This window comes from Callionymus lyra, chromosome 3, assembly GCF_982586985.1.
Source record: "Callionymus lyra chromosome 3, fCalLyr1.hap1.1, whole genome shotgun sequence".
Lineage (NCBI taxonomy): Eukaryota > Metazoa > Chordata > Actinopteri > Syngnathiformes > Callionymidae > Callionymus > Callionymus lyra.
Genome location: NC_141820.1, coordinates 21,543,574 through 21,569,309, shown reverse-complemented (window position 1 = coordinate 21,569,309; position 25,736 = coordinate 21,543,574). Strand labels below are relative to the sequence as shown.

General features: G+C 37.6%; 1 protein-coding gene across 1 annotated transcript in view; it reads right to left on the bottom strand.

Moving 5' to 3' along the window:
* LOC148083822 (thyrotropin-releasing hormone-degrading ectoenzyme-like) overlaps positions 1-25,736 on the bottom strand; it is a 171,839-nt gene that overhangs the window by 38,054 nt on the left and 108,049 nt on the right. Inside the window, exons 6-10 of the mRNA XM_087787001.1 lie at positions 18,994-19,107; positions 11,495-11,632; positions 9,410-9,475; positions 3,231-3,296; positions 1,543-1,721 (exon numbers count right to left, since the gene is read on the bottom strand). Of these exons, the coding sequence (XP_087643127.1) occupies positions 1,543-1,721; positions 3,231-3,296; positions 9,410-9,475; positions 11,495-11,632; positions 18,994-19,107 (563 nt within the window). The remainder of the gene's footprint in view (positions 1-1,542; positions 1,722-3,230; positions 3,297-9,409; positions 9,476-11,494; positions 11,633-18,993; positions 19,108-25,736) is intronic.

Below are 25,736 nucleotides of genomic sequence, written 5' to 3'. Positions count from 1 at the left end.
ATCTATATATGTATAAAATTACAATTATAGTGTATAAGAATAGACTTGGTCTTGATAATGTCATGGTCTCAGTTAGTGTTGTCTTGACTCCATCACTATTGAAATGGTCGAAAAAAGCATCAGTTCTTCCTCCACATACTCATCACTAATGTTTGAATCTACTTTTTCTACTTTTTTGATTAACTTCCTCCATTGATCCTGTTGTGTTTAATTGTATTGATTGTGTGGAGCGTGATTCATAAGTGAGTGACACGTCCATCTTGTCAGGTTTTGTACTTCAGGAAACGAAAGGCTACACCGGCTTTCGGTTCCCATCCAGGATCAAACAACGCTATCAGGTGGAATTCAATGGCAGTTCAGGCGTGACAGCGGTTCAGCAGAAAGCACAACAAGCTTTCTTTACAAGTGCGGGTGGATGCCCGGAGACGGCTGCCGAGAGAGTCTGACGCATCCCCACGAGAGTCAACAAGAACGGAGGAAAGCGCTCGACTCCACCTACAACAAACAAGCGGAGCTGACGGGACCTCGGGAGCAACCCTGAGCCATATGAATCACAAAAGACTCCAGATGAAAGAGGAGAGGAAGACGAGCGGGTCAGAGGGACTGTAAATGTCAGTTACGGAACGGCAAACGCGAGACGAGGAAGGGAAGATCTGACAAGAAAAGATGTTGATGAGGTATTGAAGGGGCGGAGGAAGGGGGAGGGGGGTCGATAAACAATGAAGAAAATAAGTTGAAGAAAGTGAATAAAACATCATGAGAATCAAAAATGAATGAAACATAAATGATGTAAAGGTGCAGAAGAATGAGTGGAAATATGCTTTTTCAGGTGAAAACTTCTCGCCGCCGCCGAGGGGACAGAAATCTGGTTACTGAGGTGTGAAGCTGAAGGCTCGGCCCGAGAGCCGGGGCTGTGAAAACATGACAAGCAGATGAAGGGATGCATGAAGAGAGAGCGCCGGAGTAAAGGTCGCCCGGCTTCACTGCGATGATAGCCCTATTTTAAGACGGAGAGAATGAGCTCCTGCCCCGGGGCGCCAGGGGTGACGCCCCAAAATCATCTATAGCTGGTTGAAATGTATAAAGATGAATCCAGAAAAGAAGTTGGACGCAGTAACGTAAAGATATTCGTCATATAGGTGTCATCTGATGAATCAGCACTTCTGAAACATCGCTGCTTAAATAGCACCAACATTGTGAACCAAAATATGCCCAAAAACTGAAATAAAAGTGGTTAAATTACCTGAACTGTTACAGACCGATGTATGTTCTGTGTTGAGGAAGAACACTACATTTTTAATTAAATGTGATTTTTATTTTATTTTAGATAAAGAAAAATTCACAAAAGAAAAATAAGGCATTAAAATATGGCACTGAAACCGGTGCTAATGAGTTTTTTTCTATCCTGCAAGAGGTTTATGAACAGAATTGACTCAGAATTAAAATTTAATTTTATTATAAATCAAATGTTTACATGTTGATACGTTCCTATTATAATGTGTGTCAACGACTTTGAGCTCCAACGTTCAACAAACACCTTACCTGTTATTGGTCTTGGTTTTTTGGCCGTAGAGAAAGTGCTCTTGACTGACGGTGATGAAGTGTGTCGGGAGTTGTTCAGATTGGTTTTTACTGATGGTCACGACAGGGTATCCCATTTGTAGGGTCCACCTGTCCATCATGGCACCAATGTCAATGCCCCTCCCTTCTAAATGCATGGCCTGCAGGGTACAAATGGGAAAAAAATAAAACATAGTCGAATTAGAATTTTGACAGCATTTAAAACATCAATATACAACAATTTGATGTCGTTATTTTTTTTTCACATTTTCTGTAATGATTGATTTTGAACCGTCATGGCTCATTCAGAGAACTATCAAGACAAAAGGCTCTTAAGCCCAGAGAGTCACTTGACAGCAAAACGGCTTTACAGCGTAGAGATAAGCTATATTGAAGATAAAACAAGAAACTGACACACTAGTTACCCTAGTACACATCCATAGTACGATGTTGTAGATGCAATTTTCTAACACTAAGGGGAGCCAGAGTACATTGTTTTGATGTGACATTTTGGGGCTTTAAAAGTAATGACAGGTAAAAACGGATGATCTTGTCTTCCCCAAAAGGATTTGGCTTGTGCACCTATTCTCTATTTAAAGGTCCTCCCAAACACAGAGTAGATTCACCTGCACATGCATCAAGAGTCATGCATGCTTTTCTTTGTTGAAGGTAAAAATCCTGCAGCTGCAGTGATGTGTTAACTAAACGGGAGACGAAGAGACAGTGGTTTATTTCGCATCAGCTTCTGAGTATTGTTTCACAATTTTACCCTAAGATACAGACTCAAAACCTGCATGTAGTAATACTACTTGGAGCTTAATTTAGTCCTATATACCTTCAAAACACCTGTACATTACAAATAAACTTACCTATAAAAAGTCTTGTGATTTAAGTTTGTTGTTGAAAATAAATAAATACTATAAGTTTACAATGCTGGAGCACTGGAGACATTAAAGAGGATCTTTGGCAAAAACCACATTCCTGTTCACTTCAAAGCCTATGAACACCATATGAAGAAGCCTGTCCATCCTAAGGAGCGCCCCCTTGAGGAAAGTCATCAAGGATCCACAACTGGGATCATGTGATGTTCAGTTTGAGTATATTCATTCAAGTATTTTTAAAATACTCACATTAATGCAGAATTATATACGTACATATTTCACAGTCTAAGTTTAAGGTTCGAGTCCATTGTTGAGCAGATCAAACTTAATCCTTATCTAATGATGATCAGCAATGATTCCTGAGAAAGATTATTTCAATTCATTAATGAGATGTTAAATATCCGTTAGCAATTCTGAACAGAGGTATTCAAATGTTAAAAGGCTTAAAGGATTTCATCATAATTTGAATGATAATTCCCGATGACTCTTCATTCGTAGAGACTCCGGTCTGATGTCTGAGGCCAACAACATGACTGTAATCCAAACAAGGAGGAAGTTAATTGACCTCAAGGACAGGCCGGCACCTGTCAGTCATGACAGCGTGGTAACAAGGCTTCCTGCGTCTCTAGCTCATCAAGTCGGTCTTAACCGGCGTCTCCCGGGCCTTCATTAGGCCGGCTTTGTTAAATAATTAACAACCCCAGTCACAGTGGCTGTTTCATCCCCACAGAGATGAATGTGGAACGGGCCGGGATTCACTGCCGTGAGAGTCCGACTCTGGGAACTTACCTGAGACAGTTTGCTCCAGAGGTCGTCTCGTGCCGCGTTGCCATACATATGACTCAACAGATAGTCCTGAAAAAACAAAGAAAGTGGGTCAAAGTACTTCACAGTTATGCAGAAAACCACACTGACGATGCATGTTTAATGTTGTTGTTGGCGAGGCTGACAGGATGCTTGAGTAGACACAAGAGAATGTGACCAGACGGCTGCTTTATTTTAAACCAGAAACTTCATTTTTTGTTCCACTTCCACACCCAAAAGGAGCCACTTTCGCTATCAACCAAATATTTCCACTCACACATTCACAAACATAAAGACTTTTTATTCTTTTCTCATCACTCAATGAGCACAATCAGTGTAAAAATAACATCCAGTCAATAATAAAAGCTACATGAGGTGTTGGCACACCTTCATGTTTGCCCACTTGATACAGACTCCCTGCTGTGCGAACACATTTCCAGCATATGTGAATGAATGTTTTAAGCTCTGCCGTTCCTCCGCGGAGACTTAACAAGATCTGATGAGCAGCCCCGAGTGGATGTGAGTTTAAATACAAAGGTACAATAATACAGGAGCTACTGTATATCGAGGAGAAACACATAAACATGCTCAGAACAGAAATAAAGTAATTTCTCAGATTGAACTTTCAATTGATAGTACTCTGATGTTAGACACACACAATGCTTTAGATTCTGGTTGTAAAGGGGACATGGCCTAGAAGGTCAGTGCAACAAAAGATGGGGAAGAATCTTCGTAAACAAGTGTGATGTGAGGCAGACGAGGCGACAACAGGAATGCTGTAAGTAGAATCACAGGGCTACGGTTAAACAAAAACATGCTTCACAGACAGGAAGTTTTCCCAGTCAATATTGTGAGCGCTTTTGAAAGACGATATTTACCCGGATTACTTCCTGTTTGTAGCATGTTAGTCTAGAATTATTTAAGTTTTTTCCGGAACAATTCCTCATGTCGAGGGACATTACAGACGATCAGATGTTTTTGATTGTGTCTTTTTGGACGGTGATTTTGAGCACTAGTCCCTACTTTAAAATGGACTTTCATTTTTGTTTATAACCCTAAAAGGAACAGATAATAGATTCAAATAATTCCAAACCTTAGTCAACATGAGGGTGAGTAGAAGATGAGTTTGAATTTTGGATGAACTCTCCGTTAAAGGTTTAAGGACAAGACTCTAATGAAGGGAGTGTGGACCCCCACAAAGGGGGGGATATGTGGAGGTAAAAATCATTAGTTACTCTGATACAAACCAAGAGTACGCAGAAAAGAGCAAAACAATTCTCAGACAAGGTTTCCAACAAAATGTAAAAGCCTTCAACAAATATCTTTAGATGTTAGTGTGAGGTTGAACTGAAATATAATTTGGAAGTTATGTCCAACCAGAATCGAAAGATCTCTTGAATAAAGTTGTGGCCAGTTCTTTACAATAATCATGATTTCAAATGTTATTTTTCCACACACATCATTTATCACAGCTATTCTGATTGTACTGCTTTGAACAGCTTTTAAACACCCCGGGTTACACGACTTTGTACTCCTTTCATAACTTAAGATTTCGTTTTCTGATCTCTATTCTGATCAAGGCTACTGAGCCGCCGACCACTTTACCACGACTGGCATTAGTATAGCAGTTTACCAGGTTTTACATAGGTCTTGGATCTCACCTAAAACCTGTTAAATGAATTAATTCGACACGTTTCGTCACTACAGTTTTTTGGTTGGTTTGAGGCAGCGCAGAGAAGACACACGAGTCTTCAGAATCTCAGATACTTTCCCAAATACCAAAAAATCTGTTCTGTATAATATAAACCTTTTTGAAACATTTCACTTGACTTCCTTGGCAACTTTTGGCTGGATAAAGGAGTATTGAGTTGTAAGAATCTGGCTTAAATGAAGATCTCAGAAATAATAGATACTGACTTTATACTAACTCAGACGTGTATGAATGTTTTTTCTTACAGGCATTCTGAGATAATATGTAAAATAACAAGAACATACTGAAATTTTTTTCCATATAGTTGGTGTCCAGTGGGTTCTAGAACAAGGCAACTGGACTGGGTAAAGATTCTGGAATCCAAGAGGCATCTATAGGTGTGTGAAGTACCTTAATTCGAGATGTGTTGACTCAGAATTAAGTTATATTATTTTGATGAATTACTATTACTTGAAGATGACAGTTTTCCTTATTTAAAGTTCCTTTTAAGAGGTCTCTCTTCTCTTCCAAGAGACGGACACCGATGACGAAGAAGGGCAATAATTGGTTAAAGAAGCCGATTCATGGGTGGGAGTGAGTCCTCGCTCCCATCTCCCTACATCAGCTAGTGTCTGACATCAGAGCCAGGGTGCTGCCGACCAATCAGACCGAATCACCCTCCGATTTTATGTCTCACTAAGGGATGTACCGTCACAGCCGGGGGAAAGAGACCCCAGAGTTTAACACCAGGAGCCTTTTAATGAGCACGGAATGAACTTTGAACTCTTCGCTCTGACCGAACAGATCCAGGATTCTTGAAGGCTCCGGAGACCTTTGATTTCAACTTCCCTTTGGACGTTGGTTTCTGTGAGCTTCAAAAGATTCTCTGATGTGTGATGTGGAAATAATGTGGTCAACATTTGCTCCGAAGGTTTGTTCGGATGCATGTGAGGAAATGACATTTCCCAAGAAGCCACATTATGTGATTGAAGGAAGAAAAACTCACCTAATATGATGTGAAATATTTTCTTTTAATAATCATAATAATACTCAATCATTTGAGTAATTTGGCCCTTGAGATTGACAGTAATCAAAGCACATTACAGTTTCCTCTTAAATATCAAATCAGTTAATGTATATAATTTAAAAAGAAATTGGTCTTAAATACCGATATTGAAACTTAGAAAATAAATATAAATAATTAATTTGTAATAAATTGTATTTTACACATTTATATATTTGTGAACATAATAAATCATTTGAAAACTGAAAACCTTACCTACAGAATATACCTACAGTGGTCAGCATACTTTAACGAAAAAAACACAAAAATACTCATTATTCATAGTGTGTACAGTATGAATTAAACATTTAATTCACTTATACATGTATATTTGAGCCATAAGATAATTCAGTGACTTGTTTTAATCTCCTTTTTATTTTAAAAAGTGTTTCTCCTGTGTGGAGATTTCACCAGTACCATGAATTATAACCACTCAAAAAAGGAAGTGAATGGAAACTGTTGACTCGAGCAACACCTGCACTGTCATGAGACTAAAAAAAAAACCTTGGAAAATGACCTTAAACAAGTTTTTCATCCCAGCTCCAAAAAATAACGATGAGTCTGCAAAACGACACAAATAAATCATGCACAATGAGCTGAATTCTTCTAACAGTCTCTCTGAGGACTGAAGCTAATCCCAGGACTGAAGCGTGTGTGTTCAACCTTTAGCTCAGACCTGCAGCATTCGGGTCTCCACGGAGGAAACAGGAGTATCAAGAGAAAACAGATTCCAGCAAAAAATATTTTAACACGTACTCAGATCTGTGTTTAACTGACCAAAAAAAAAAACATGGCGGAAAATATTAATTTGTGGCTCTTCTCTCAGAGCCCCATGAAGTATTTCATCAGAGGAGAGTCTTGGCTCTCCATAATGATGATCACTGTACATGAGATCCGCTCCATCAGCATGATTTTTAAATAGAACAGGTTCCAGGTCAGTCCATCAATCCCTGAAGTGTGTGCATGACCTACTTTTGCATCGGATATTATCACTTGTAAACACTATATAATGAATACAAACACTAAGAAAAAAGATCGTCTGTTTGATTTAAATTATCTTTATTTTAATTAAACATGTGAGTTCAACAACAACACAAGGTCCGCTCTCCACACTTTCACCAAGATTGAAGAGGAAAATAAAATCGTTTTTCCTCTGATTTAAGCTCATGAGAAACATCCAGCGCGGCTCTCGCCCATCAATTTATGAATCCTGCTTGGAGCTCAATATCATTTATAAAACACCATCAAGTCTCTTTCAACATAAAGCCACAGATCAAGGGGGACTGGTAGGAAATAAGATGTTAGCTTGGCTTCCCACTAGCCTTGTTCCCTTAAGCAAGGATTCTTGAATTTAAAGGATCTTCGAACGCGTCAAACACACTCGAGAGGAAAAAGATGTTTCAATTTCCATTTTTCAAATAAATTACGCTCAAAATACAAAAGCTTTAATGAAATCGATTTAGCAAAACAAGCAACAGCTAGAGAATCAAAGTACAATATTATATATATATATATATATATATTTAAAACCTGATTCTAAACATTTTAATCATTTTGAAAAAAATATTCCACAGAATTTTATGATTTTTAATATTTGAAATAAAATTAAAAAAATGTCAACGTGTCTCATGCATTTCAGATATTTTTTACCGTTTCATCAAATGAATCATCGCATACTAGTTATAATAATCAGCAAAATAAATTAGAAGCTTCTAAATATATTTAGTTTTTAATAATTTTTATGGATTATGTTCATGTTTCAAAATAAATGGTTTGGTATTGAATTTTGTGCAAATCCTTTCATTGATTATATTCTGTTTATTCCCTTAATGCAGTCTCCCAGCTACTTAGGGTGAGACTAGACAGGAGTTCATTCAAGTCACATCATTAACCTCTGAATGATTTAGAAGGAAAACGATGTGCCGACTAGTCTGTCGTGCAAGTGTGTATTTTAGATGAAGCGAGAGCGTGGGAATATATTCCTGTGGTTCATGTTACAGAGACTGCAAATCATCAAAAGAAATATATTAAATTTGTACTTTTGATAACACATTGTTTTTGTAGAAAAGCCTTAAAGACACTTGTCTATGTCAGGGGTGTCAAATCTATCCAGTATCAAAATAAAAGTCCAAACACTAGACAGCAATACTCTCTATTTTCTATTTTTCATTCAAAGATATGTGTAGTATAAAGAATTCACGTGGCTGTTTTCAGAATGCAAAGGACAAAAATGTCATCAAATGCCCTTTCATCCGCTTCAAACTATAAATATAAAAATCTTTTAAAACTAGTGCCTTTTAGGTCCACTTATTTTTTTAAATATTTAAATATAATATAAAACATAATGTCTCAGGGTCACATGATTATATGTACACAGTTTTTGTCACTTTTTATGAAAATATATTTAAATGTTCACGTTTAAATTGTGCACATATTACTACTTACACACATACTACTTGCATACATACATACATACATACATATAAAATATATATATATTGCTTAACATTCCAACCCCTAATCTGTTTACAAAGACACAGTTTTTTTAAGGGTGTATTGTATTGCACCATCAGACATCAGATGTCAAAACCTTGCTCGAAGGTCAAGGTTATTTTCTGTAAAATGAAGGCTATCACCAGTGGAAGCAACATTCTATTATTGACTAAACAGTGATTATCAATAGGTGTATCTATTTAGACTGTTTAACTTTTCAGGGTGTCCCTAGTCTTTTATCCTCTCAATCCTACTTTTTTGAATAAGCAAAAGGGAAAAAAATGAACAGATCTGGAAACTGAGCCAAAGTTGAAGAGTCACAGCAGAGATCAAATATGTAAGTGAGTAAGTAAGTAGTAAGTAAGTAAGTAAGTAATATTTATTTATATAGCGCTTTTCGAGACCAGGGTCACAAAGCGCTTAGACAATCAAAACAATACTCAAAAAAGTACATACTTTAAAGATCAAGATAATACTGAGAACAACACATGAGTTCGAGAAATTCAAGGAAAAGCCTGAACAAATAGAAATGTCAAGAGGTTCAGAACCAAATCACTCCTCATGACTCACACAGATTATCTAGTGTAGGCGAGGCGTTTTAGAAAGGAAGTGCTAAATACCCCAAACATTTTAGTGGCCAATATTTAGACTCGATAATCAAAGTGACACATTCTAGCAGGAATAAAACGGGAGTAAAAGTCCCAAACAAAGCTCGTCTGGGGCCAAACACAATTATCCATTAGCAGGCTCAATATGGCACGAAGTTGGGGGGGCTAAAATGATGCTTCACACACAGATGAGACCCTCCACAGCCCTCAGGGCCGGGAAAAATACAAACACTTAAATGCCAAGAATCAATTTCCCTAGTTTGGCTGCCACTAAGCAACATTTCTTATCTCGCAGCTGGGGAAAACTCACATTCAGGCCTCTCTGGAACAGACGCTGTCCCATCACATTCGCCAGCATCCGGATCAGCGCAGCTCCCTGTTGACGCCAGAAAAAGTGATAAATAATTAGAGCTCACAGTTTAGCAGGAATGTTCCTGATCTGTTGTTCTGGTTTGCACTCAGCTTCCCAGTCAAATACACGACAAAATTGTTTTCATTATTGTGGATGTTTTGGGGCAGTGTGCTCCTTTAACCACAGTGACAACCAGCGAAAGTCGGACTCCCCACATGAAGCGAGTTCAGTATTCTCTTTCAGTCGCAGTCATCTTTATTGCTGGGATGTTTTCTATCCCGCCTGCGGCAGCATGCTGGCATTTGTTATCTTAGTCCTTAAGAACTTAGCAGGGAGTCACCAACTCGCATTGAGGAAGAGTTAATTTATGCTCACTGGTTCGTTCCTCTGTGCGTTTTCTGCCAATCTTTTTTATTTATTGAAACAAATGCATTTATCTAGATATTATAGCTTCAGAGGGAATCTGGTTCAGAAGGAATCTGGTTACAAGGACTCTGGTTTAGAAGGACTCTAATTCAGAAAGACTCTAGTTCAGAAGGACTCTGCTATAAAATGACTCTGGTTTAGAATGACTCTGGTTATGGAGGACTCTGGTTTAAAGGGCTCTGGTTCAGAATGACTCTGGTTTAGAAGGACTCTAATTCAGAAAGACTGTAGTTCAGAAGGACTCTGCTATAAAATGACTCTGGTTTAGAATGACTCTGCTATAAAATGACTGTTTTAGAATGACTCTGGTTATGGAGGACTCTGGTTTAAAAGGACTCTGGTTCAGAAGGACTCGGGTTTAGAAAGGCTCTGGTTATGGAGGACTCTGGTTTAAAAGGACTCTGGTTCAGAATGACTCTGGTTTAGAAGGACTCTAATTCAGAAAGACTGTAGTTCAGAAGGACTCTGCTATAAAATGACTCTGGTTTAGAATGACTCTGCTATAAAATGACTGTTTTAGAATGACTCTGGTTATGGAGGACTCTGGTTTAAAAGGACTCTGGTTCAGAAGGACTCGGGTTTAGAAAGGCTCTGGTTATGGAGGACTCTGGTTTAAAAGGACTCTGGTTCAGAATGACTCTGGTTTAAAAGGACTCGGGTTCAGAAGGACTCGGGTTTAGAAGGACTCTGGTTTAGAATGACTCTGGTTTAGAATGACTCTGGTTTAGAATTAATCTTGTTTAGAATGACTCTTGTTTAGAATGACTCTGGTTATGGATGACTCTGGTTTAAAAAGACTCTGGTTCAGAATGACTCAGGTTTAGAAGGACTCTGGTTCAGAGGGACTCGGCTTTAGAAGGATTCGGGTTCAGAAGGACTTGGTTTTAGAAGGACTCGGGTTTAGAAGGACTCTGGTTCAGAGGGACTCTTGTTCAGAAGGACTCTGCTCTAGAAGGACTCTGGTTCAGAATTACTTTGGTTTAGAAGGACTCTACTATAGGCGGAGTATGCTATAGGTGGACTAGTTCAGAGTCCTTCTAAAGGATTCTGGTTCAGAGTTATTTAAACTCTTTATCTAAGATTTAAGATTGTTGCTGTCCAAGACCACAGGGCAAGTATTGTGTTAATTATTACTTAAAATTGATATCAGGCTGAACAGTATTACATTTTTATATATACCAGTTCTGTAAAATTGTGTTATATTTGTAATATGGTTAGTGTTTCAGCCTAAAGTCATCAAAAAAAGACAGAAAAAGACTATCGTACTCAATATTACCCAACATTATTTCCATATATATGTTTGTCAGTGTAATTTGATACATCTGAAATATGTTAGTAGTAATATTAGCTTAATTGCCAAGCAGGTGGCAGTAGCATTTACTAATATATGCAGTAGGATTAACATACTAACAAATCCTTCAAAAGCATTGTGGATCCAGATGGTTATCAAGAACACCATATAAGCCAACAGCTCTTCCTTATCACGTTATCAATACTTTCTGAATATTATCTCAAAATTCTGATTTGAGTTATTTGCCGTCTCAAATGACCTCCTTGGCGGAGGTAAAAAACGATATAAAAACAATGGTTTTCTTCCTCTGTTGACGTGGCACTTACTTTTTTGTAGGCGATCCAATCGAAAACCCGGTCGATGTCATTGGCCTGCTCGACTTCCTGAGAGATGGGGTGAGAGGAGCTGAGGCCGTCCAGCAGCATGACCTCATGCAGGACGTCGGTCAGGAACCGCTGCTTCTCCTGGAACCAACACAGACGTTTGCGTTAAACAAAAACCCCATGCGTCGCTCTCTTCTTCTATTTATCGTATTCACATTTCTACGACAACTGCCGTCGCACACCCCGATGCACATCAGATGGCGAGCTCGAAAAATCCCACTGCAGGTGGTGGAGCTTCACTCGTTTGTCCTCCACTGCTCCAGGTTGATGAGAAACTCAAATTGTCTCACACAATGTCATTAACTCTCTCCAAACAGATTTTCAAATCCGCAGTTTGTTTAGTTCCCAATCAGCTTTCAACAGACTCCAATTAAAATTGGCACATCAGTCAACAAAGTGTCATTTCGGAGAACAGTTGGTTCGGTAAACAATGTTTAGGCCTGTAATTAGTTAATCCTCCTCTCTTCCTCTCTTCCTCTCTTCCTCTCGCATCCATCTCTCTCCTTGTCAGTGACTTCCATCTCTCTCTCTCTGTTATCTCCTCTAGTTCCCTTCAACCTGTTTCCTTGGTTCCTTCCTCCCGCCCGGTGTAGTAATAGACGTCTCCTAACAAGCTCTAACAGGCTCAGCCTAAACCACCTCTGGGATCTGGTCTAATCCAGCGTTGTCCTTCTACCAAGGTCGTGCCTTTTTAAATTGACTTCAGAGATTTTAAGTGATTCCACATTTTCAGGAAAATAACCTTTTTATTGATACTGTAAAGTTTTAAAAGACAGTGGTGACAAGAGAGACGCTCTGAGAGTCTTTTGTGTGAAATGGCAAACAATGAATGAATAGAAGCTTCGCTGAAATGCTTTGTTACTACTTCTCAAGAAATAAATACTTTTAAAAAAACAAGTGGTTGTAAGTGCGAACAACCTTTTAGATAATAATGTTCAAATGACATTTTATTGTTCATCGTATTCACATCGGTTCTACACCAGAGTAGAAAAATATTGAGAATTTTTGAGAGGTGCTGGAGGAGACTTTGCAGAGACAAGACTGTCATATCGTCCATAAACCTGGTGAAAAAATGAAATACTGAAGCACAGAAAACTTAATTTGATATCACTAAAGCTTATCGAAAGACAGGCTACAGGTTAAAGGTGCTCTAACGTAACATTAAAGTTAGGTATTTTGAAAAGGAAACGTTTTATTGAATGAATGGTGTTTATATTTTATATACGTTTGTATTCTTAAATGGACTCGAAAATAAAAACAAAAAAATTGTACCAGAGTTTGTTTCAAGCAACATGAAGCAGGTCAAAATCAATACATCAGTTAGGAAAGATGCAAACATTGAAAAAGAGGATAAGCACAGAGTGGACCAGCTACACACACACACACGTATACACAGACACACACACACAGTCATTTTTTAGATTATCTTATAAAATACTGTTTACAGAGTTTTTCATAGTTTTTGGTCTGATTATGGGCAATCCGACGGTAGAAAAATCAATAAGAATTCACGTAAATCACAAATGTTGACAATAAAATATGTAACTTTACTGACATTTTAGTATAATTCAACCAAACAAAATAAGTATGTATTTCTACACACCTTCAATTATTCTATTTTTTTTGCTGATGTCCTCTTGTATGTAAAACTTAACATTATTTCATCATATTTTATGTAACTTTTTTTATCTGTTACAAGGGTTTGTGACCCCAGACGGCATAAGTTATTTATCTTTCCGACTCTATATTTTAACATCATTAGAAACATCGCAAGAACAATGAAAGATCTTGAAATACACGTAAACCTTATTTCACCTCTTTCTCTTGGGATTATTATCTGTTGTATTAAGATAGAAACAGATGTTTTTGGGTCGATCTCATCTTGTCATTTGGGGTGGGATCAAACAATCTGTTGAATTATTCCTCCTGTTCAGACTCTTTTTATTTGCCTCTGATCGTGCTGTGTTAGGTGACTTTTGTCGGTGAAACTTCAGTTGTGTCAGGAGCAAAATCTATTCTTAAAATTACTAAAACGTTGTGCAAATGCCAATTCTTTGATTCAAAATCCAATTCCAATCCAATGCTGGATAATTGATGGTCTCAAATAAAAGTGTAAACTAAATTAACTAAACAAATGTTCTTATGTCTATCGGATGACACTGGCATGGACGGAGCCAACAGATTTCCTGATATTAACACAAACGAAAACATCCAGATGACTCCGCCGTCATGTGATTAGCCAAGCAGCACATTTGGATGAAGGTTTAAACGCTTAGTTAAGGAAGAGAAATGGAACATCACTTTTAATTCACACGGACACTGAATCACCTGCAGCAAACAAACAGTGGAGGTCCAGCTGGTGTATGTGGTCATCATGAGCCAGATGGACCCACATGTGGTCCAGCAGGTGAGAGGCCAGTGGAAATAAAGGGGAGATGAAGTGGTGAGACCAGACAGCTGTTGGACTTTAGATGCCCTCAACAAAGGTTAAAAAAATTAAACTCAAGATGTAAAGTTTCTGAATGCTTCCAAATAATGTGCAGCTGCCTTCTGAAAACTTCCGAGGTGAAGTAAGTTAACAATAAGAGTCAAAAGGTAAGTTGCATCAGTGGTTACAGAAGAGCTGAGTCAGCATTATGCCACAGAAACATGTTCAGTTATGAGATTCTGATGTTTTGAAATGATACACAGTCAAGAAATGATGTCCATGAAATATTTGAAAAACTCCAGAGTCACATGTTTTGGTTCTAATCCCGAGTCTAGGTCTAGGACGGAGTTAAATGAATTGATGTCCCAGGTTCTCATCACATACTGGGTTAGTAGCTATGAAGCCAAAAGATAAAGAAAATAACATAAAAGCGTTGAAATGACAGAAATAATGAAAAGCAAGATGTCAACGTGTCCTTTTCCACCCACTTTTTTCATTTATTGTTAACATGAGCATCTTATTATAAAAGTATGACATCAATAAATTTTTTTTTAAAAGAAAGAATATTAGATTGAGAGAGAAAAGATAAAAACATTTTATTTAAGAAAGGCTCCTGCAGGACTGTAAGGGACGTCATCTATTGTCACTTAAAAAACAGTATATTTGTAAAAGCCAGATCAAGTAAGTGTTCTTTTTTAAAGGTTGGGGAGAGGAGAGTAATAGGAGAGAAATATACTTTATTTTTCAGAATCATGTTATGATTCTTTATAAATAAATACATTCATGATAATGTATTTTAAACTATACTGTATATATATTTTTAATGAATATGACCGACTTTCTAGAGAAATTGTCCGAGCTCTGACTACAAAGTAGAGATAAATATCTTTCTTTTGATTACATTTGGACAGACTTCCGTCTTTTTCAGCTCATGAAACATGAACCATCTAATTCTACCACAAAAAAAGAGTGCTAGGATGAAACAAGACTAGTTCCACCGCACTCTTTCTCAGGTGGGATGAAAGCGTCTCGGGGCGGGGGGGCGGAGGGGGCTCCACAAAGGTGAAACGGGAGTTTAGTGTGGCTCCTCTCATTGGGAAACTGTCCATTCGCAATCAGGCTCCACGGCAAAGCAGAAGATGAATATTGATCGCCCTGCGCTCGCTTTATCATGAATATTTCATATTCCGTTAGAACTCTATTTGCTTCACATCGGGTATCTGTTGGAGGACGGCTACCTTTGACCTACCCTCGCTCTCCTTCACTGCAGATAACACTAACACGCCTGACAGCCGGCTCTGCCTCGTGTAACGTGATGTCATTACGGTTTAATTATTCTGCATTTGATCGACTCGGGGCACGGGTCACGTGCGCCGGTACAGTAGGGAAGATCAGGTATAGGATCTGTGGATTATTTACAACATTATTGACTGTTCAAAAGTGTATAAATCATAAAATAAAATCTTTTTTAAAATAAAATAAATGGTTTTAATTTGAATAAATCTCAAGCACAACAAAAAAATTGAGGCACATTTTAAATTTAACTCTCAATAGATACACTTTATTTATTTAGCAGGAATACAATTAAAAAAAATAAAAATAAAGATAACATTTTTTACATTATAAAAGTATGCTTACTTTAATCTGACAATAATGGAAAATAAAGTTTATAGGAGTCTCAATTTACTTTTTGATTTTATTGGCTGGTACGACCAATGGTATACAATTTGTATAATGATGACAACAAGATAATATCCTAAATGTTTGAAATAAGAACTGAACTAGATATTTCTATGGATTTCTTGAACATTATATAATATTTACATCGATACACTAACTATGACATTAGGCATTCCATATAAACATTCCATATCTATATCTATATCTATATCTATATCTATATCTATATCTATATCTATATCTGAATATATCGATATATATCTATCGATATATATCTCTCTATATATATCAAAATCTGTATATCAATATACAGTATGTATCTGGACCTGGTGAAGGTTTAAGCAGCTGTGATCTGGATTATCAGTATAGATTTTAACCGGATCTTGTCATCTGACCCGAGGGGCTAAAAGCGGCTTCACCTTCTGCGACTGACACTCCGTGGTTTTATGAAGCCACTTCCTCTCGTGTATCTGGTTCCCCCTCGCTGTTGAGACTCTCCACTTATGAAAACTGGCTTTTTAATGAAAACCTGGTTGAAGAATACATTTTCGTTATCAGGCTCTGGCCACTTTATCACCGTTGTTATTGGAGAAACACTTTGTTTCTATTAAAGAGCTCGCTGGTGTGGAACGCTGGTAACAGGGATTTAAAAATGCCATGTCGCTCAGAAACAGACTGTGCGTGCCTGCAGAAGATAAGCTGTTTTCCCCCCTTTTTTCATGAGAGTAACATTTAAAAATGACGACGTTCCGTGGCAGAAAACAAGGCACAGAGAGGTGGGCGGACTATCATTTCGGTCCTACAGTGTTCGCCAAAAACTTACTCCTGTTGAGAATTGTTGAAACAAACTTATAGTTTATCATAAAAGGAAGATTAATAGTAAGTATAAAAGCAGAGAGATGGCAGATACCACCGACAAGGAGCTGGTTTTGGTCAACATTTAAAACATTTTTTAACCTGCTATTGAGTTATTTTACAGACTGAATAAAAAAAAACGACAACTTTCTGTCACTTTCACCAATGCGTTGCAATTTAAAAAAGTCGTTCTTTCAAATCTATCTATACCTAAGTCCAAGCACTTGGCAGTTTGCGTCTCTAGCACGTCTTTCTCCTTTTGATCCAAAACTGCTGATGGATCATAATTACATCTGACTCCAACATCTGCTCCAGCTAAACCTCTGGCTTTACGCGTCTCCAGTCCTACTCTGAGACATCTGTCGACTGCCAGACGTCCCACTCATTAATATTTGTTAAAGTCACAATAAAATAAACATTAAATTCTCTGACTCTTTGTAGTTACATTTTCAACAGTTGTCTCATATCAAATCCTACTGGAACTGTTAAAAACGTACCTTCTGAAGGCTCAACAAAGAAAAATCGTTTACCACGTTATTATCCCTAATAACTCCTTTCATACTTTTATCCAGACCAGTGCTCAGAAAATCTGTTCTACAAAGGTAAGCGTTGACTCAGAGATTGGTAACATCAAGGCCTGTAATCGACTCTATAAAGATCTAAATCCCAAGATAATAAAAAGGTACTTTTGACCCAGATTTATCAATAAATGTGACCTGGAATGTGGTCCTGAAATAGTCCCCATGAATATCCCTTGTGAAGAAAAACCATGGACCATTCAAGTACATGAAATGTGGAGATAACGAACCCCCCACAGCGGGTCGGCCTCATGAGACCTCTGCTGGCCCCCTTTTTCTGACTTTACCATTTCTCAGACGAGCAAGTTGTGGAGACATCTGGTCCTCAGTGTAGACCACGGACCTAATTACCTCGCCTGCCTCAGCGCCCGAAGACCATAAAGGTAAGACCTCCTGAACCTGATTGACTGAAAGATGAGTCCACATTTTACAAGTGTCCCTTCGGCGTACTTCCCCCCACATAACAATGTAAATACAAGGTCTAGAGTGAATGGATCAGCTGTTATCCACTCACATCTACGAGCCAGTCGGGACCCACTAAACCCAGCGGTCGTGCGGGATGTAACATTAGCTGCAATAAAATGTTTTACAGTTTTATTCTCCCCTTTTATGTCCTGTTCCAGATAAAAAACACCAGGCCTTGACTCACCTATGGGGCCATTTGTAATTTGCTGTTGAAGATGCTAGTTATTGATACAAAGCCAATGAAGATGAGGGGTTTCTATGGTAACAACACTGGCACACGTTAACAGACCTTGATCTTTTCGGAAGTATGGCTCTCTGAATAATTCACTTTCCTGTGCAGTACATCATCCCTTCAGGAACAGCAGTGGCTCTTACGGCGGACCAGCTTGTGTTGGTTAAACATCTATTGATCTTGGAAACCTTTGGCTTCAAGTCTCGCTTCAGTTTTAAGATAGTACTACGATCAAGAAGATGTCATTAGATCAGAATAAACAAGAAGAAAAGAATCATAGTTGCACTCCTTTACCGTAACTTTCAGTCTAGGAGGCGCACTTCAAATCCTTTCATTTTCTCAAAAAATTATTTTCATTGTACAAGCACAAATTAACAGTACTATCACTTAATCCTATCTTTGTGTTGACAACGCAAGGAATACCTCAAACACATTTGGGTCACCTTGACCCTGAGAAAAAACAAGGGTTAAAGTCCAGTAAAAGTAATCATTGCATCCAACAATTTGGTGCGTATTATAGTCCCATATATATGGTATCTGTCATTACCGTGGTCCTACAACCAGAACAGATTCACCTTTGTCAAGAGTTACGCACAAAAGTCTGTACCATAACTACTGAACAATCAGAACAATTATTACAATTTGAACAGATTCTAAAAGCAAAGAATAGAGTTTTTTTTGAGGATGAGGGAACAATACGATGAGAGAGCAGCGTTCCATTCTGAATCTTTGGGTAAATTGATAAAAAAAAAATGGTTTTATTAGAATTGTAGAATAGAATTAGAAAATAAATCAGAAAGGTATTTTCAGTTTTTCTGTTAAACTTGTGAACGCTTAACCCTTCGGGTCAAGGTGACCCAGACGCCCAAAAACAAATGTGTTTGGGGTAACCCCTTGTTTTGTCTCTGTGTCAACCTCCACCACTGAAATTGTATTTCAGGAAGATTGTTCACCTTGACCCAGAGACAACACAAGGGATACCACAAACATATTTGTTTTCACCCAAGGGTTAAATAACTTTCTTTTTCTGCTTTTTAATTCACTGCCAAAGTGGGACCATGTTGTCAAATATTGCGTCTCACATCTCATTATTGAAGCATCTCACTCACGATCAGGGTGTTTCTATCGAGCGTTCACTATAGTCGAGCATAATTGGTCCATAGTGTCCACACAGGATTTGTAAGATAAAAACAGGATCACTCACCATGTTCCACTTGGGGAAGAGGAAGTCTGTGCCGACGTACTCAAAGTAATGAGCGAAACCTTCTTTCAACCAGACGTCTTCCCACCAGACTGGAGTCACCAGGTCACCAAACCACTGCAAGACAAATACAATCATGAACTCATTTGAAAGCATTTCATTATAAATCAAGCAGATATGAATCAACTTGTTTCGTTCATCGTGAATCACTAATTAAAAGTGTAAGTTAATTCTGATTTTAAAATGTCATTTCAATCTGCGGCTGGGCCTCAGGAAGACCCTTTGAAAAGTAAGTCATTGAAAACTAATAATAAGGGGAATAGTGCTAGAATAGTGGAAACACCAAAGATGAAATAAAAACGTTACAAAAAGTACACTATGTATTTAGCAGCGCTCACTAAGTCATCAAAATGAGCCGTCATTTCTTTGAATTTGTGGTAACAGCAGTTGAATATTGTTTACTCACTTCTTATAATGAATGAAATCTTAATTTGTTTCACAACTGTTGATGTTTTTATACTATTTTTTTTTCCACGAAAGTAATGCTTTTTGAGCCTGATCGGAGCTCTTGGAAAATGTATTAAATTGTTGTACTAATTTAAGTTCTTAATAATATGTATGTCGATTTCAATATTAAACTAAACTTTTAAAAGTCATTTTTTAAGAGCATGACTAAGCTGACTTGTTTATTCCAAATTCTCTTTTTTTTAACCAACCTCTTTTTTTTCTCTTCTAGTTGAAAATAGATCTGATGATCTGATAATTAACCTGTAACACTTAAGATTGAACCAAAATTATGTAAATCTCCAAGTACACAACAAAAAAATAAGAGTTTTTTTCCCACATGTGAATGTGTTAAAAGTGACTTAACGAAAAGGATGTAAACCAAAGTAAAAAGGGCGACCGGTATTTTTATTAGAACCCTTTCCAGTCGAAGAAGCGACAGCTTTTTTTAATAAACTTGCGAGTGGCACTTTTATTCAATTAAAGTGTTGACATAAAACCCAGTCATGCAATGCAACATCCCGGGTTCTCTGGCACTTTGTGTTTGTCTGGGACGGGATTCAAACTGGCCACCCGCTGGGAGCTGGCGCTCGCCACATCCCTCAACTGCCTGGCTCAATGGCTGCTGGTTCTGCTCCTCCGGGCAGCAACACATCGGGACGAGTTTGTGACTGACATGTGTAGCGATAAAAGGCTTGGAGACAGATTTTGGATGGTCAGAGGAGTGATTACACACACACACACACACACACACACACACACACACACACACACACACACACACACACACACACACACACACACACACACACACACACACACACACACACACACACACACACACACACACACACACAGTTCTCTTCCCAGCCTCTTGTCCAACTGTCATTCAAGCAGCTTTTGTCTTGTTAGTTCTCATTATTTCTAATTACTGAGGCAGATTTTTCGGTTCTTGAATGAGTTCTCTCTCATTTTCTCTCGGGTTTCTTCCCGGTTTCTGTCTGTCTCTCTGTGGCCTGTGACGAACCGATGACCAGTCAAGTCTGGTGAAAGAAAATGTATGCTAAATGTAAATATATACTGTATATATGGCTTCTTTGTTAAATTCTAAATATAACCGAGCATGCAAAAGCACCAACGACGACTGTACGTGACATTTCACTCTATTAAAAGTTGTTATTTATGTTATATTTCTTTTAAAAATCTCTGTTTTTGTATTGCAAACTCATTATTTAGGTTACACATGTACAAGACCTCCAGATACCACGAGGGTACAAAGGAAAAGAAAGGTGTCACCGACAGATTAATCATAGATCTCCGAACAACGTGGTATTCCCTTGTTTACTTTATCTCCAAACAGAAAAAACAACAACTGAAATGTGAACCCCGAATGTCACCGTCAGGGTGTTGATGTTGCCGTGTTTGAAGTTCAGATGAGAGAATTGAAATGTACATGAGAGATCGAGACAGACATGTCTAATAAAGTTTTTTTTTTTTGGTTCATTTCATTAAACATGACAGCTCACTTTTAATTTGTCTTCTCTGCTCTCACACCATTTACCCTTGTTCCGGAGGGAGACTTTTTTTTTCTTCTTCAAAGTAGGTCACATAAATGTCAGCTGAAGGTTTTTTTTTTTTTCTTTGGTTGAAAACATCCACTGATCAAAAAAAGAAGAAGAAAATTTCACATCAGAGTATATTAATTCCATTTGAGAAGTCCCGGTAGATGTTCCACCTTTCATTTAAAATGGCGACACGTACTGCGTCCACACTTATCTTCATTAGCGGTTCTGACGCCTCTCGTCTTGTTAAAGCCTCTTTGAAAGATAAAAAGAAAAAACCCACGACAGGTTAGGTTTTGTCACCTGGGAAGGTTGACTCGAAATGCTGTTATCCTTCAGTTGCCATGGCGACACATACGTGGAGTGGGGTTCGTAAGTGGGGAGGTAAGAATGAGATAAGATAATGCTGACACACATGGTTGAGGAATGAAGACATGCTTACACATACAGATTGTAGAAACCAGATCCAACGTGAACAGATATTGTTGTTCAATTTTTCCAACTGTATTTAAAAATACATAGAGATTATTGAACTTTATCTTGACTATTTGTAGTATTTTGAGCTCTATCTTTAATTAACTATTAAATGAATAAGGGGGCACTTTAAATATGATGGGGCTTGCAAATGAAAAGTAAAAAAATAAACTGGTGATTTAAAAGCGTTAGTTTGATGGGAATAATAATCTATTAAAATATACACATATAAACTAACATTGCCTGAAAAAAGCTTAAAAATGAAATTGTTTTTAACAAAAGTGTCATTATTAAATAATACAAACAAACTGCCAATACTTGTTTATATTGTATGTTGTTTCATTTTATTTAAAAATTCTCATTAAAAATGCTTACACAACTGATGATAACACATGTAAATGAAATATTAACACACTTCTTTTTACTTCATATCAAAAGACAAGAAATAAATGAGAAATTAAAAGACGGGGTGAAGTTAAAATTAAATTAGCCAAAAACGTTTTTACATTATCAGTTTTATGAAGCTTTACTTTAAAAAAATATGATGTTTCAGTGCTCAAGAAAGTAATTTGTGATTCGTTAAAGTATTCAGTCGTCTCTTCACAACCTTGAAGTACTTATTGGAGCCTAAAGGGGTTTGATGGGCATTTAAAATGCTCCCGGAGCACTCTGACCTTTACATGTCTTCATCAATAAACAGGCCTGTCAATGGAATCCAATGCTGTCGATAGAAGTTTTGACCTCATCAGTCAACTTCTGTAAGCGTCCTCTGTCATAATGAAACCTGTGCCTGCGCTGGTCGGAGCGACAACAACAGTTAAGCTAAAGAAAAATGTATGTATTTTTAGGTTTGGCGAGGTAGAAAAATAACAGACATTTACTGTCAAGGACGGATTCTCCGTGTCTCAGGCATGAAAACATTATTACTCTGATTCATGGACGAAAAAGCAATAGAGCGTAACTCAAACCTAAATCCATTCAGAAGCTATCAGCTTATTTGTAACAACACTAGTGTCTTGTGTTTCAATGTCGCTGCAGATAAAACACTGGCAACATAAAACCCTTCATCTTAGACTCAGATTATCGCTCAAAGAAATGTGTTTATTGAAGGAAAGAGACAAAGTTTAGGTAAACAATAACTTAAGTAAGTCATCATGAGACTATACAACTGAGGTTTTTTTTGTTTAACTTTAATTTGATAAATATCTTGTTTTTCAATGTTTTAGCCATTAGTATTTTGTTTCACGGTGCAGTTTTCAACAAATTCTATGTGGGTTTTTAAAAAATATGTTTTGTCTAAACTATATAATCAAAGCTATATACTTTTTATTTATCTTTATTTAATCTTTATTCCTCACCCAGCTTGTACACAGATGATGATATTGTCTTCGTGCAAATAGAGATCTTCAAAAATGAGCTTCATTCCAATTAAAAAACATTTTCTTGTGATTAGTTTGTCCGTCTGTAATGTTTAAAAGTCCATGAAAGTCACGACACCCGGACAGAGGACGTATTATTTGACCTTTCGTACGTTTAAACACATTTAAAAAATGCCATACTGCAGGGGTCTTGCTTACAATGCACATAAACTGCTTAACAAGATGAATTATCTGGGGATTTCAATTAACTCTGCTTCACAGAGGACGCCATTTATCAACGTTGGGAAGTGTTTAAAGAGTTCAAGCTGTGCTGGGAAATGAATCCATTCATTTTAAAACGCGTCCAAGTCAGTTAATGAGTTGGAACTTCTTAAAAGTTCATGGCCAGTATTGACGCCGCACTCGCGGGCGTAGATGACCACTTGATATTTTTAGAAACCGCATTGTCAGCATGTTTATGTGAATAATTTCAGAGGAATTATACGATGAAGCTCTGCTTTAAAATGACTTCACAAGGACAAAAAAAACTCATTCCTCTCTTGGTTTCTCTACCTGTTGCCTCGGAACACTCTGTTTCTTCCTCTCTTTAAATAGAACTAAGATGACTTGTGGTGTTGAAGGTCCTCCTCATATTAATATGCATCGCTCTGTTCGCCACCAACTTGTTTACAGTGCACATCTGTGAAGCTAGAGACTTCCTTCCCCGCCTCCTCCACTCCAACTGGCCAAATTGGAAACCAGCCCTCATTGAGAGTCTGTGCAAACTCTCAAACCTCCAGATTAATTAATTTGGGGGATGACTGTGAAATACTCCAAGTGGCCAAAAGCCAAAAACTTAAAGTTGTTTTCAGAATTTTAACTTGTGCGGTATTGAGCAAAAATGAATCACTGTCTCTGAAAGTTACAGAATTTGGTTAATTTAATACCAAGTCCACACGAAAACACATCCAATGCTATCGATCAATTGACTTGCCTTTTTCCCAAAAAGTTCTAAAATAATTAAACGAAATTGCTCACAAAAACAAATAAGAAGGTTTTTTGGCAGAGTTTCATGTCACACTTGAAAACAATTGGACGAAGTCATTGAGAGTCTTGGGTCATCAGTGCTGGTGAATCACTTATTTGTGTAATTAAAAAAAAAAGATATATATATATGACGTGGTTTTATTTAGTTTGTGTTTCTCTGAAGTGTTTTACTCTTTGCAGAGCAACTTGTTTCTATTCTACATTTTCTGGTCTTTATATTAAAAGACAAGCAAAATAATTTGTTAGTAAAAGTAAACTTTTTTCTCTCTTTTTGTCTCCTTAAAGAAGGAAACTCTGATGCTTCTGTTAAGACGAGATGCATCAACAGTACTTTAGATGAAGTCAACTTTCTTCTGATCAAAGAGTCGCAGATGGACCAGAGAATAAAAACAATGAAAAATATACTCTCACTTGGTCTATCCCCTGAGCCTTGTGGACTAATACTATTGAGCCTGTGAAGTAATACTACTGAGCCCTATGGAATAATACTACGTAGTCTTGTAGAGTAATATTACAGAGCCTCAAAGAGTTTTATTACAGAGCCTAATGGAGTAGTACTAATGAGCCTTGTGGAGTAATACTATGGAGCCTTACAAAGTAATACCGCGTGGCTCTTGGAGTGGCATTACTGAGCCTTGTAGAATAATACTACAAAGTCTCATGGAGTAATATTAAGGAGCCTCATAATACTATTAAGCCTCGTGGAGCAATATTATGGATTAATACTACACAGCTGTGCGGTATGGCAAAGCTTTTCAGAGTAATACTATGGAGCTTGGTGATACCCAAGCCATTCTAAAGCAGATTTTTGTCCACCATGTACCACAATAAAACAGTTCAAGGTCATTAGGTAGAACCAGAATTAATACATACAAATACCTGTTTCTTCTTATTTTAAGATGATCTCAAATACATACAGTATGTGCCAATTTTTTGACTTGAGGCCAAGAATACGAGACTTAAAAAACAAGAGAGTTTGAAGCTGTTAGTCAGGGTTGAGCATATTCAATATTCAGTTATAAATGTCGAGGGTGTTTTGCATCAGGTCGCAGGTCAAACTCCAGCTGACACGGCTATTTATCTGCTGAGATGATAGATTGTGATGGCGTCACTGTACCAGCCTTTTGAGTTGACATTTTGTCTAACAGGTTAAAAGCTTCTTTTTTTAAAATTAGATCAGATCCTTCATCTGTTGTGACAAGAGTTTCTGATGTATTTGTCGTGTAAACTACACATAAAGTATTTTCTTGGGAGGGCCGTCATCAGCTGAGCCACATGCAGCAGCAAGAGTGATGTCTCAGCAGAGAACAAGTGTCAGTTTGAAAGCGTCCAAATGTAAGCTGTGACGGAGTAAAGACGATTTTCAGTGTAAATTAAGTCGATTAGATCCTTTATTATCCTTCTCTACTTCCACACGTCAAGCCAGCATGTCATTCCTCAGCCTCAGTGGGTCAATTCACATGCAGCTGCTGTCAGGAAACAGCTGCACAACGTGTATTTATTAAGAGAGGTACGACGGCTAAATTGGCCATTAAAGGAGAAAACCACCATTTTGAGCAAATGTACAGAGGAGAGAGGAGGAGCTCTGAGCATCTGATAGCATAGAGTGGAACAAATGAAGCAGAAGAATATGTGATTAAATAATCACAATCAGAATGTATCAATGCCGTACAGTGAGAACGAATAGTATGAAAGTGTTAGTGATTTTTTTTAACCCACTTTTCATCATTTATTGGCTAAAGCTAGTCTTTCTGTTCTGACAGAAAAAGTATGTCTTATGTCAACATGGAAAGTTTCCAGC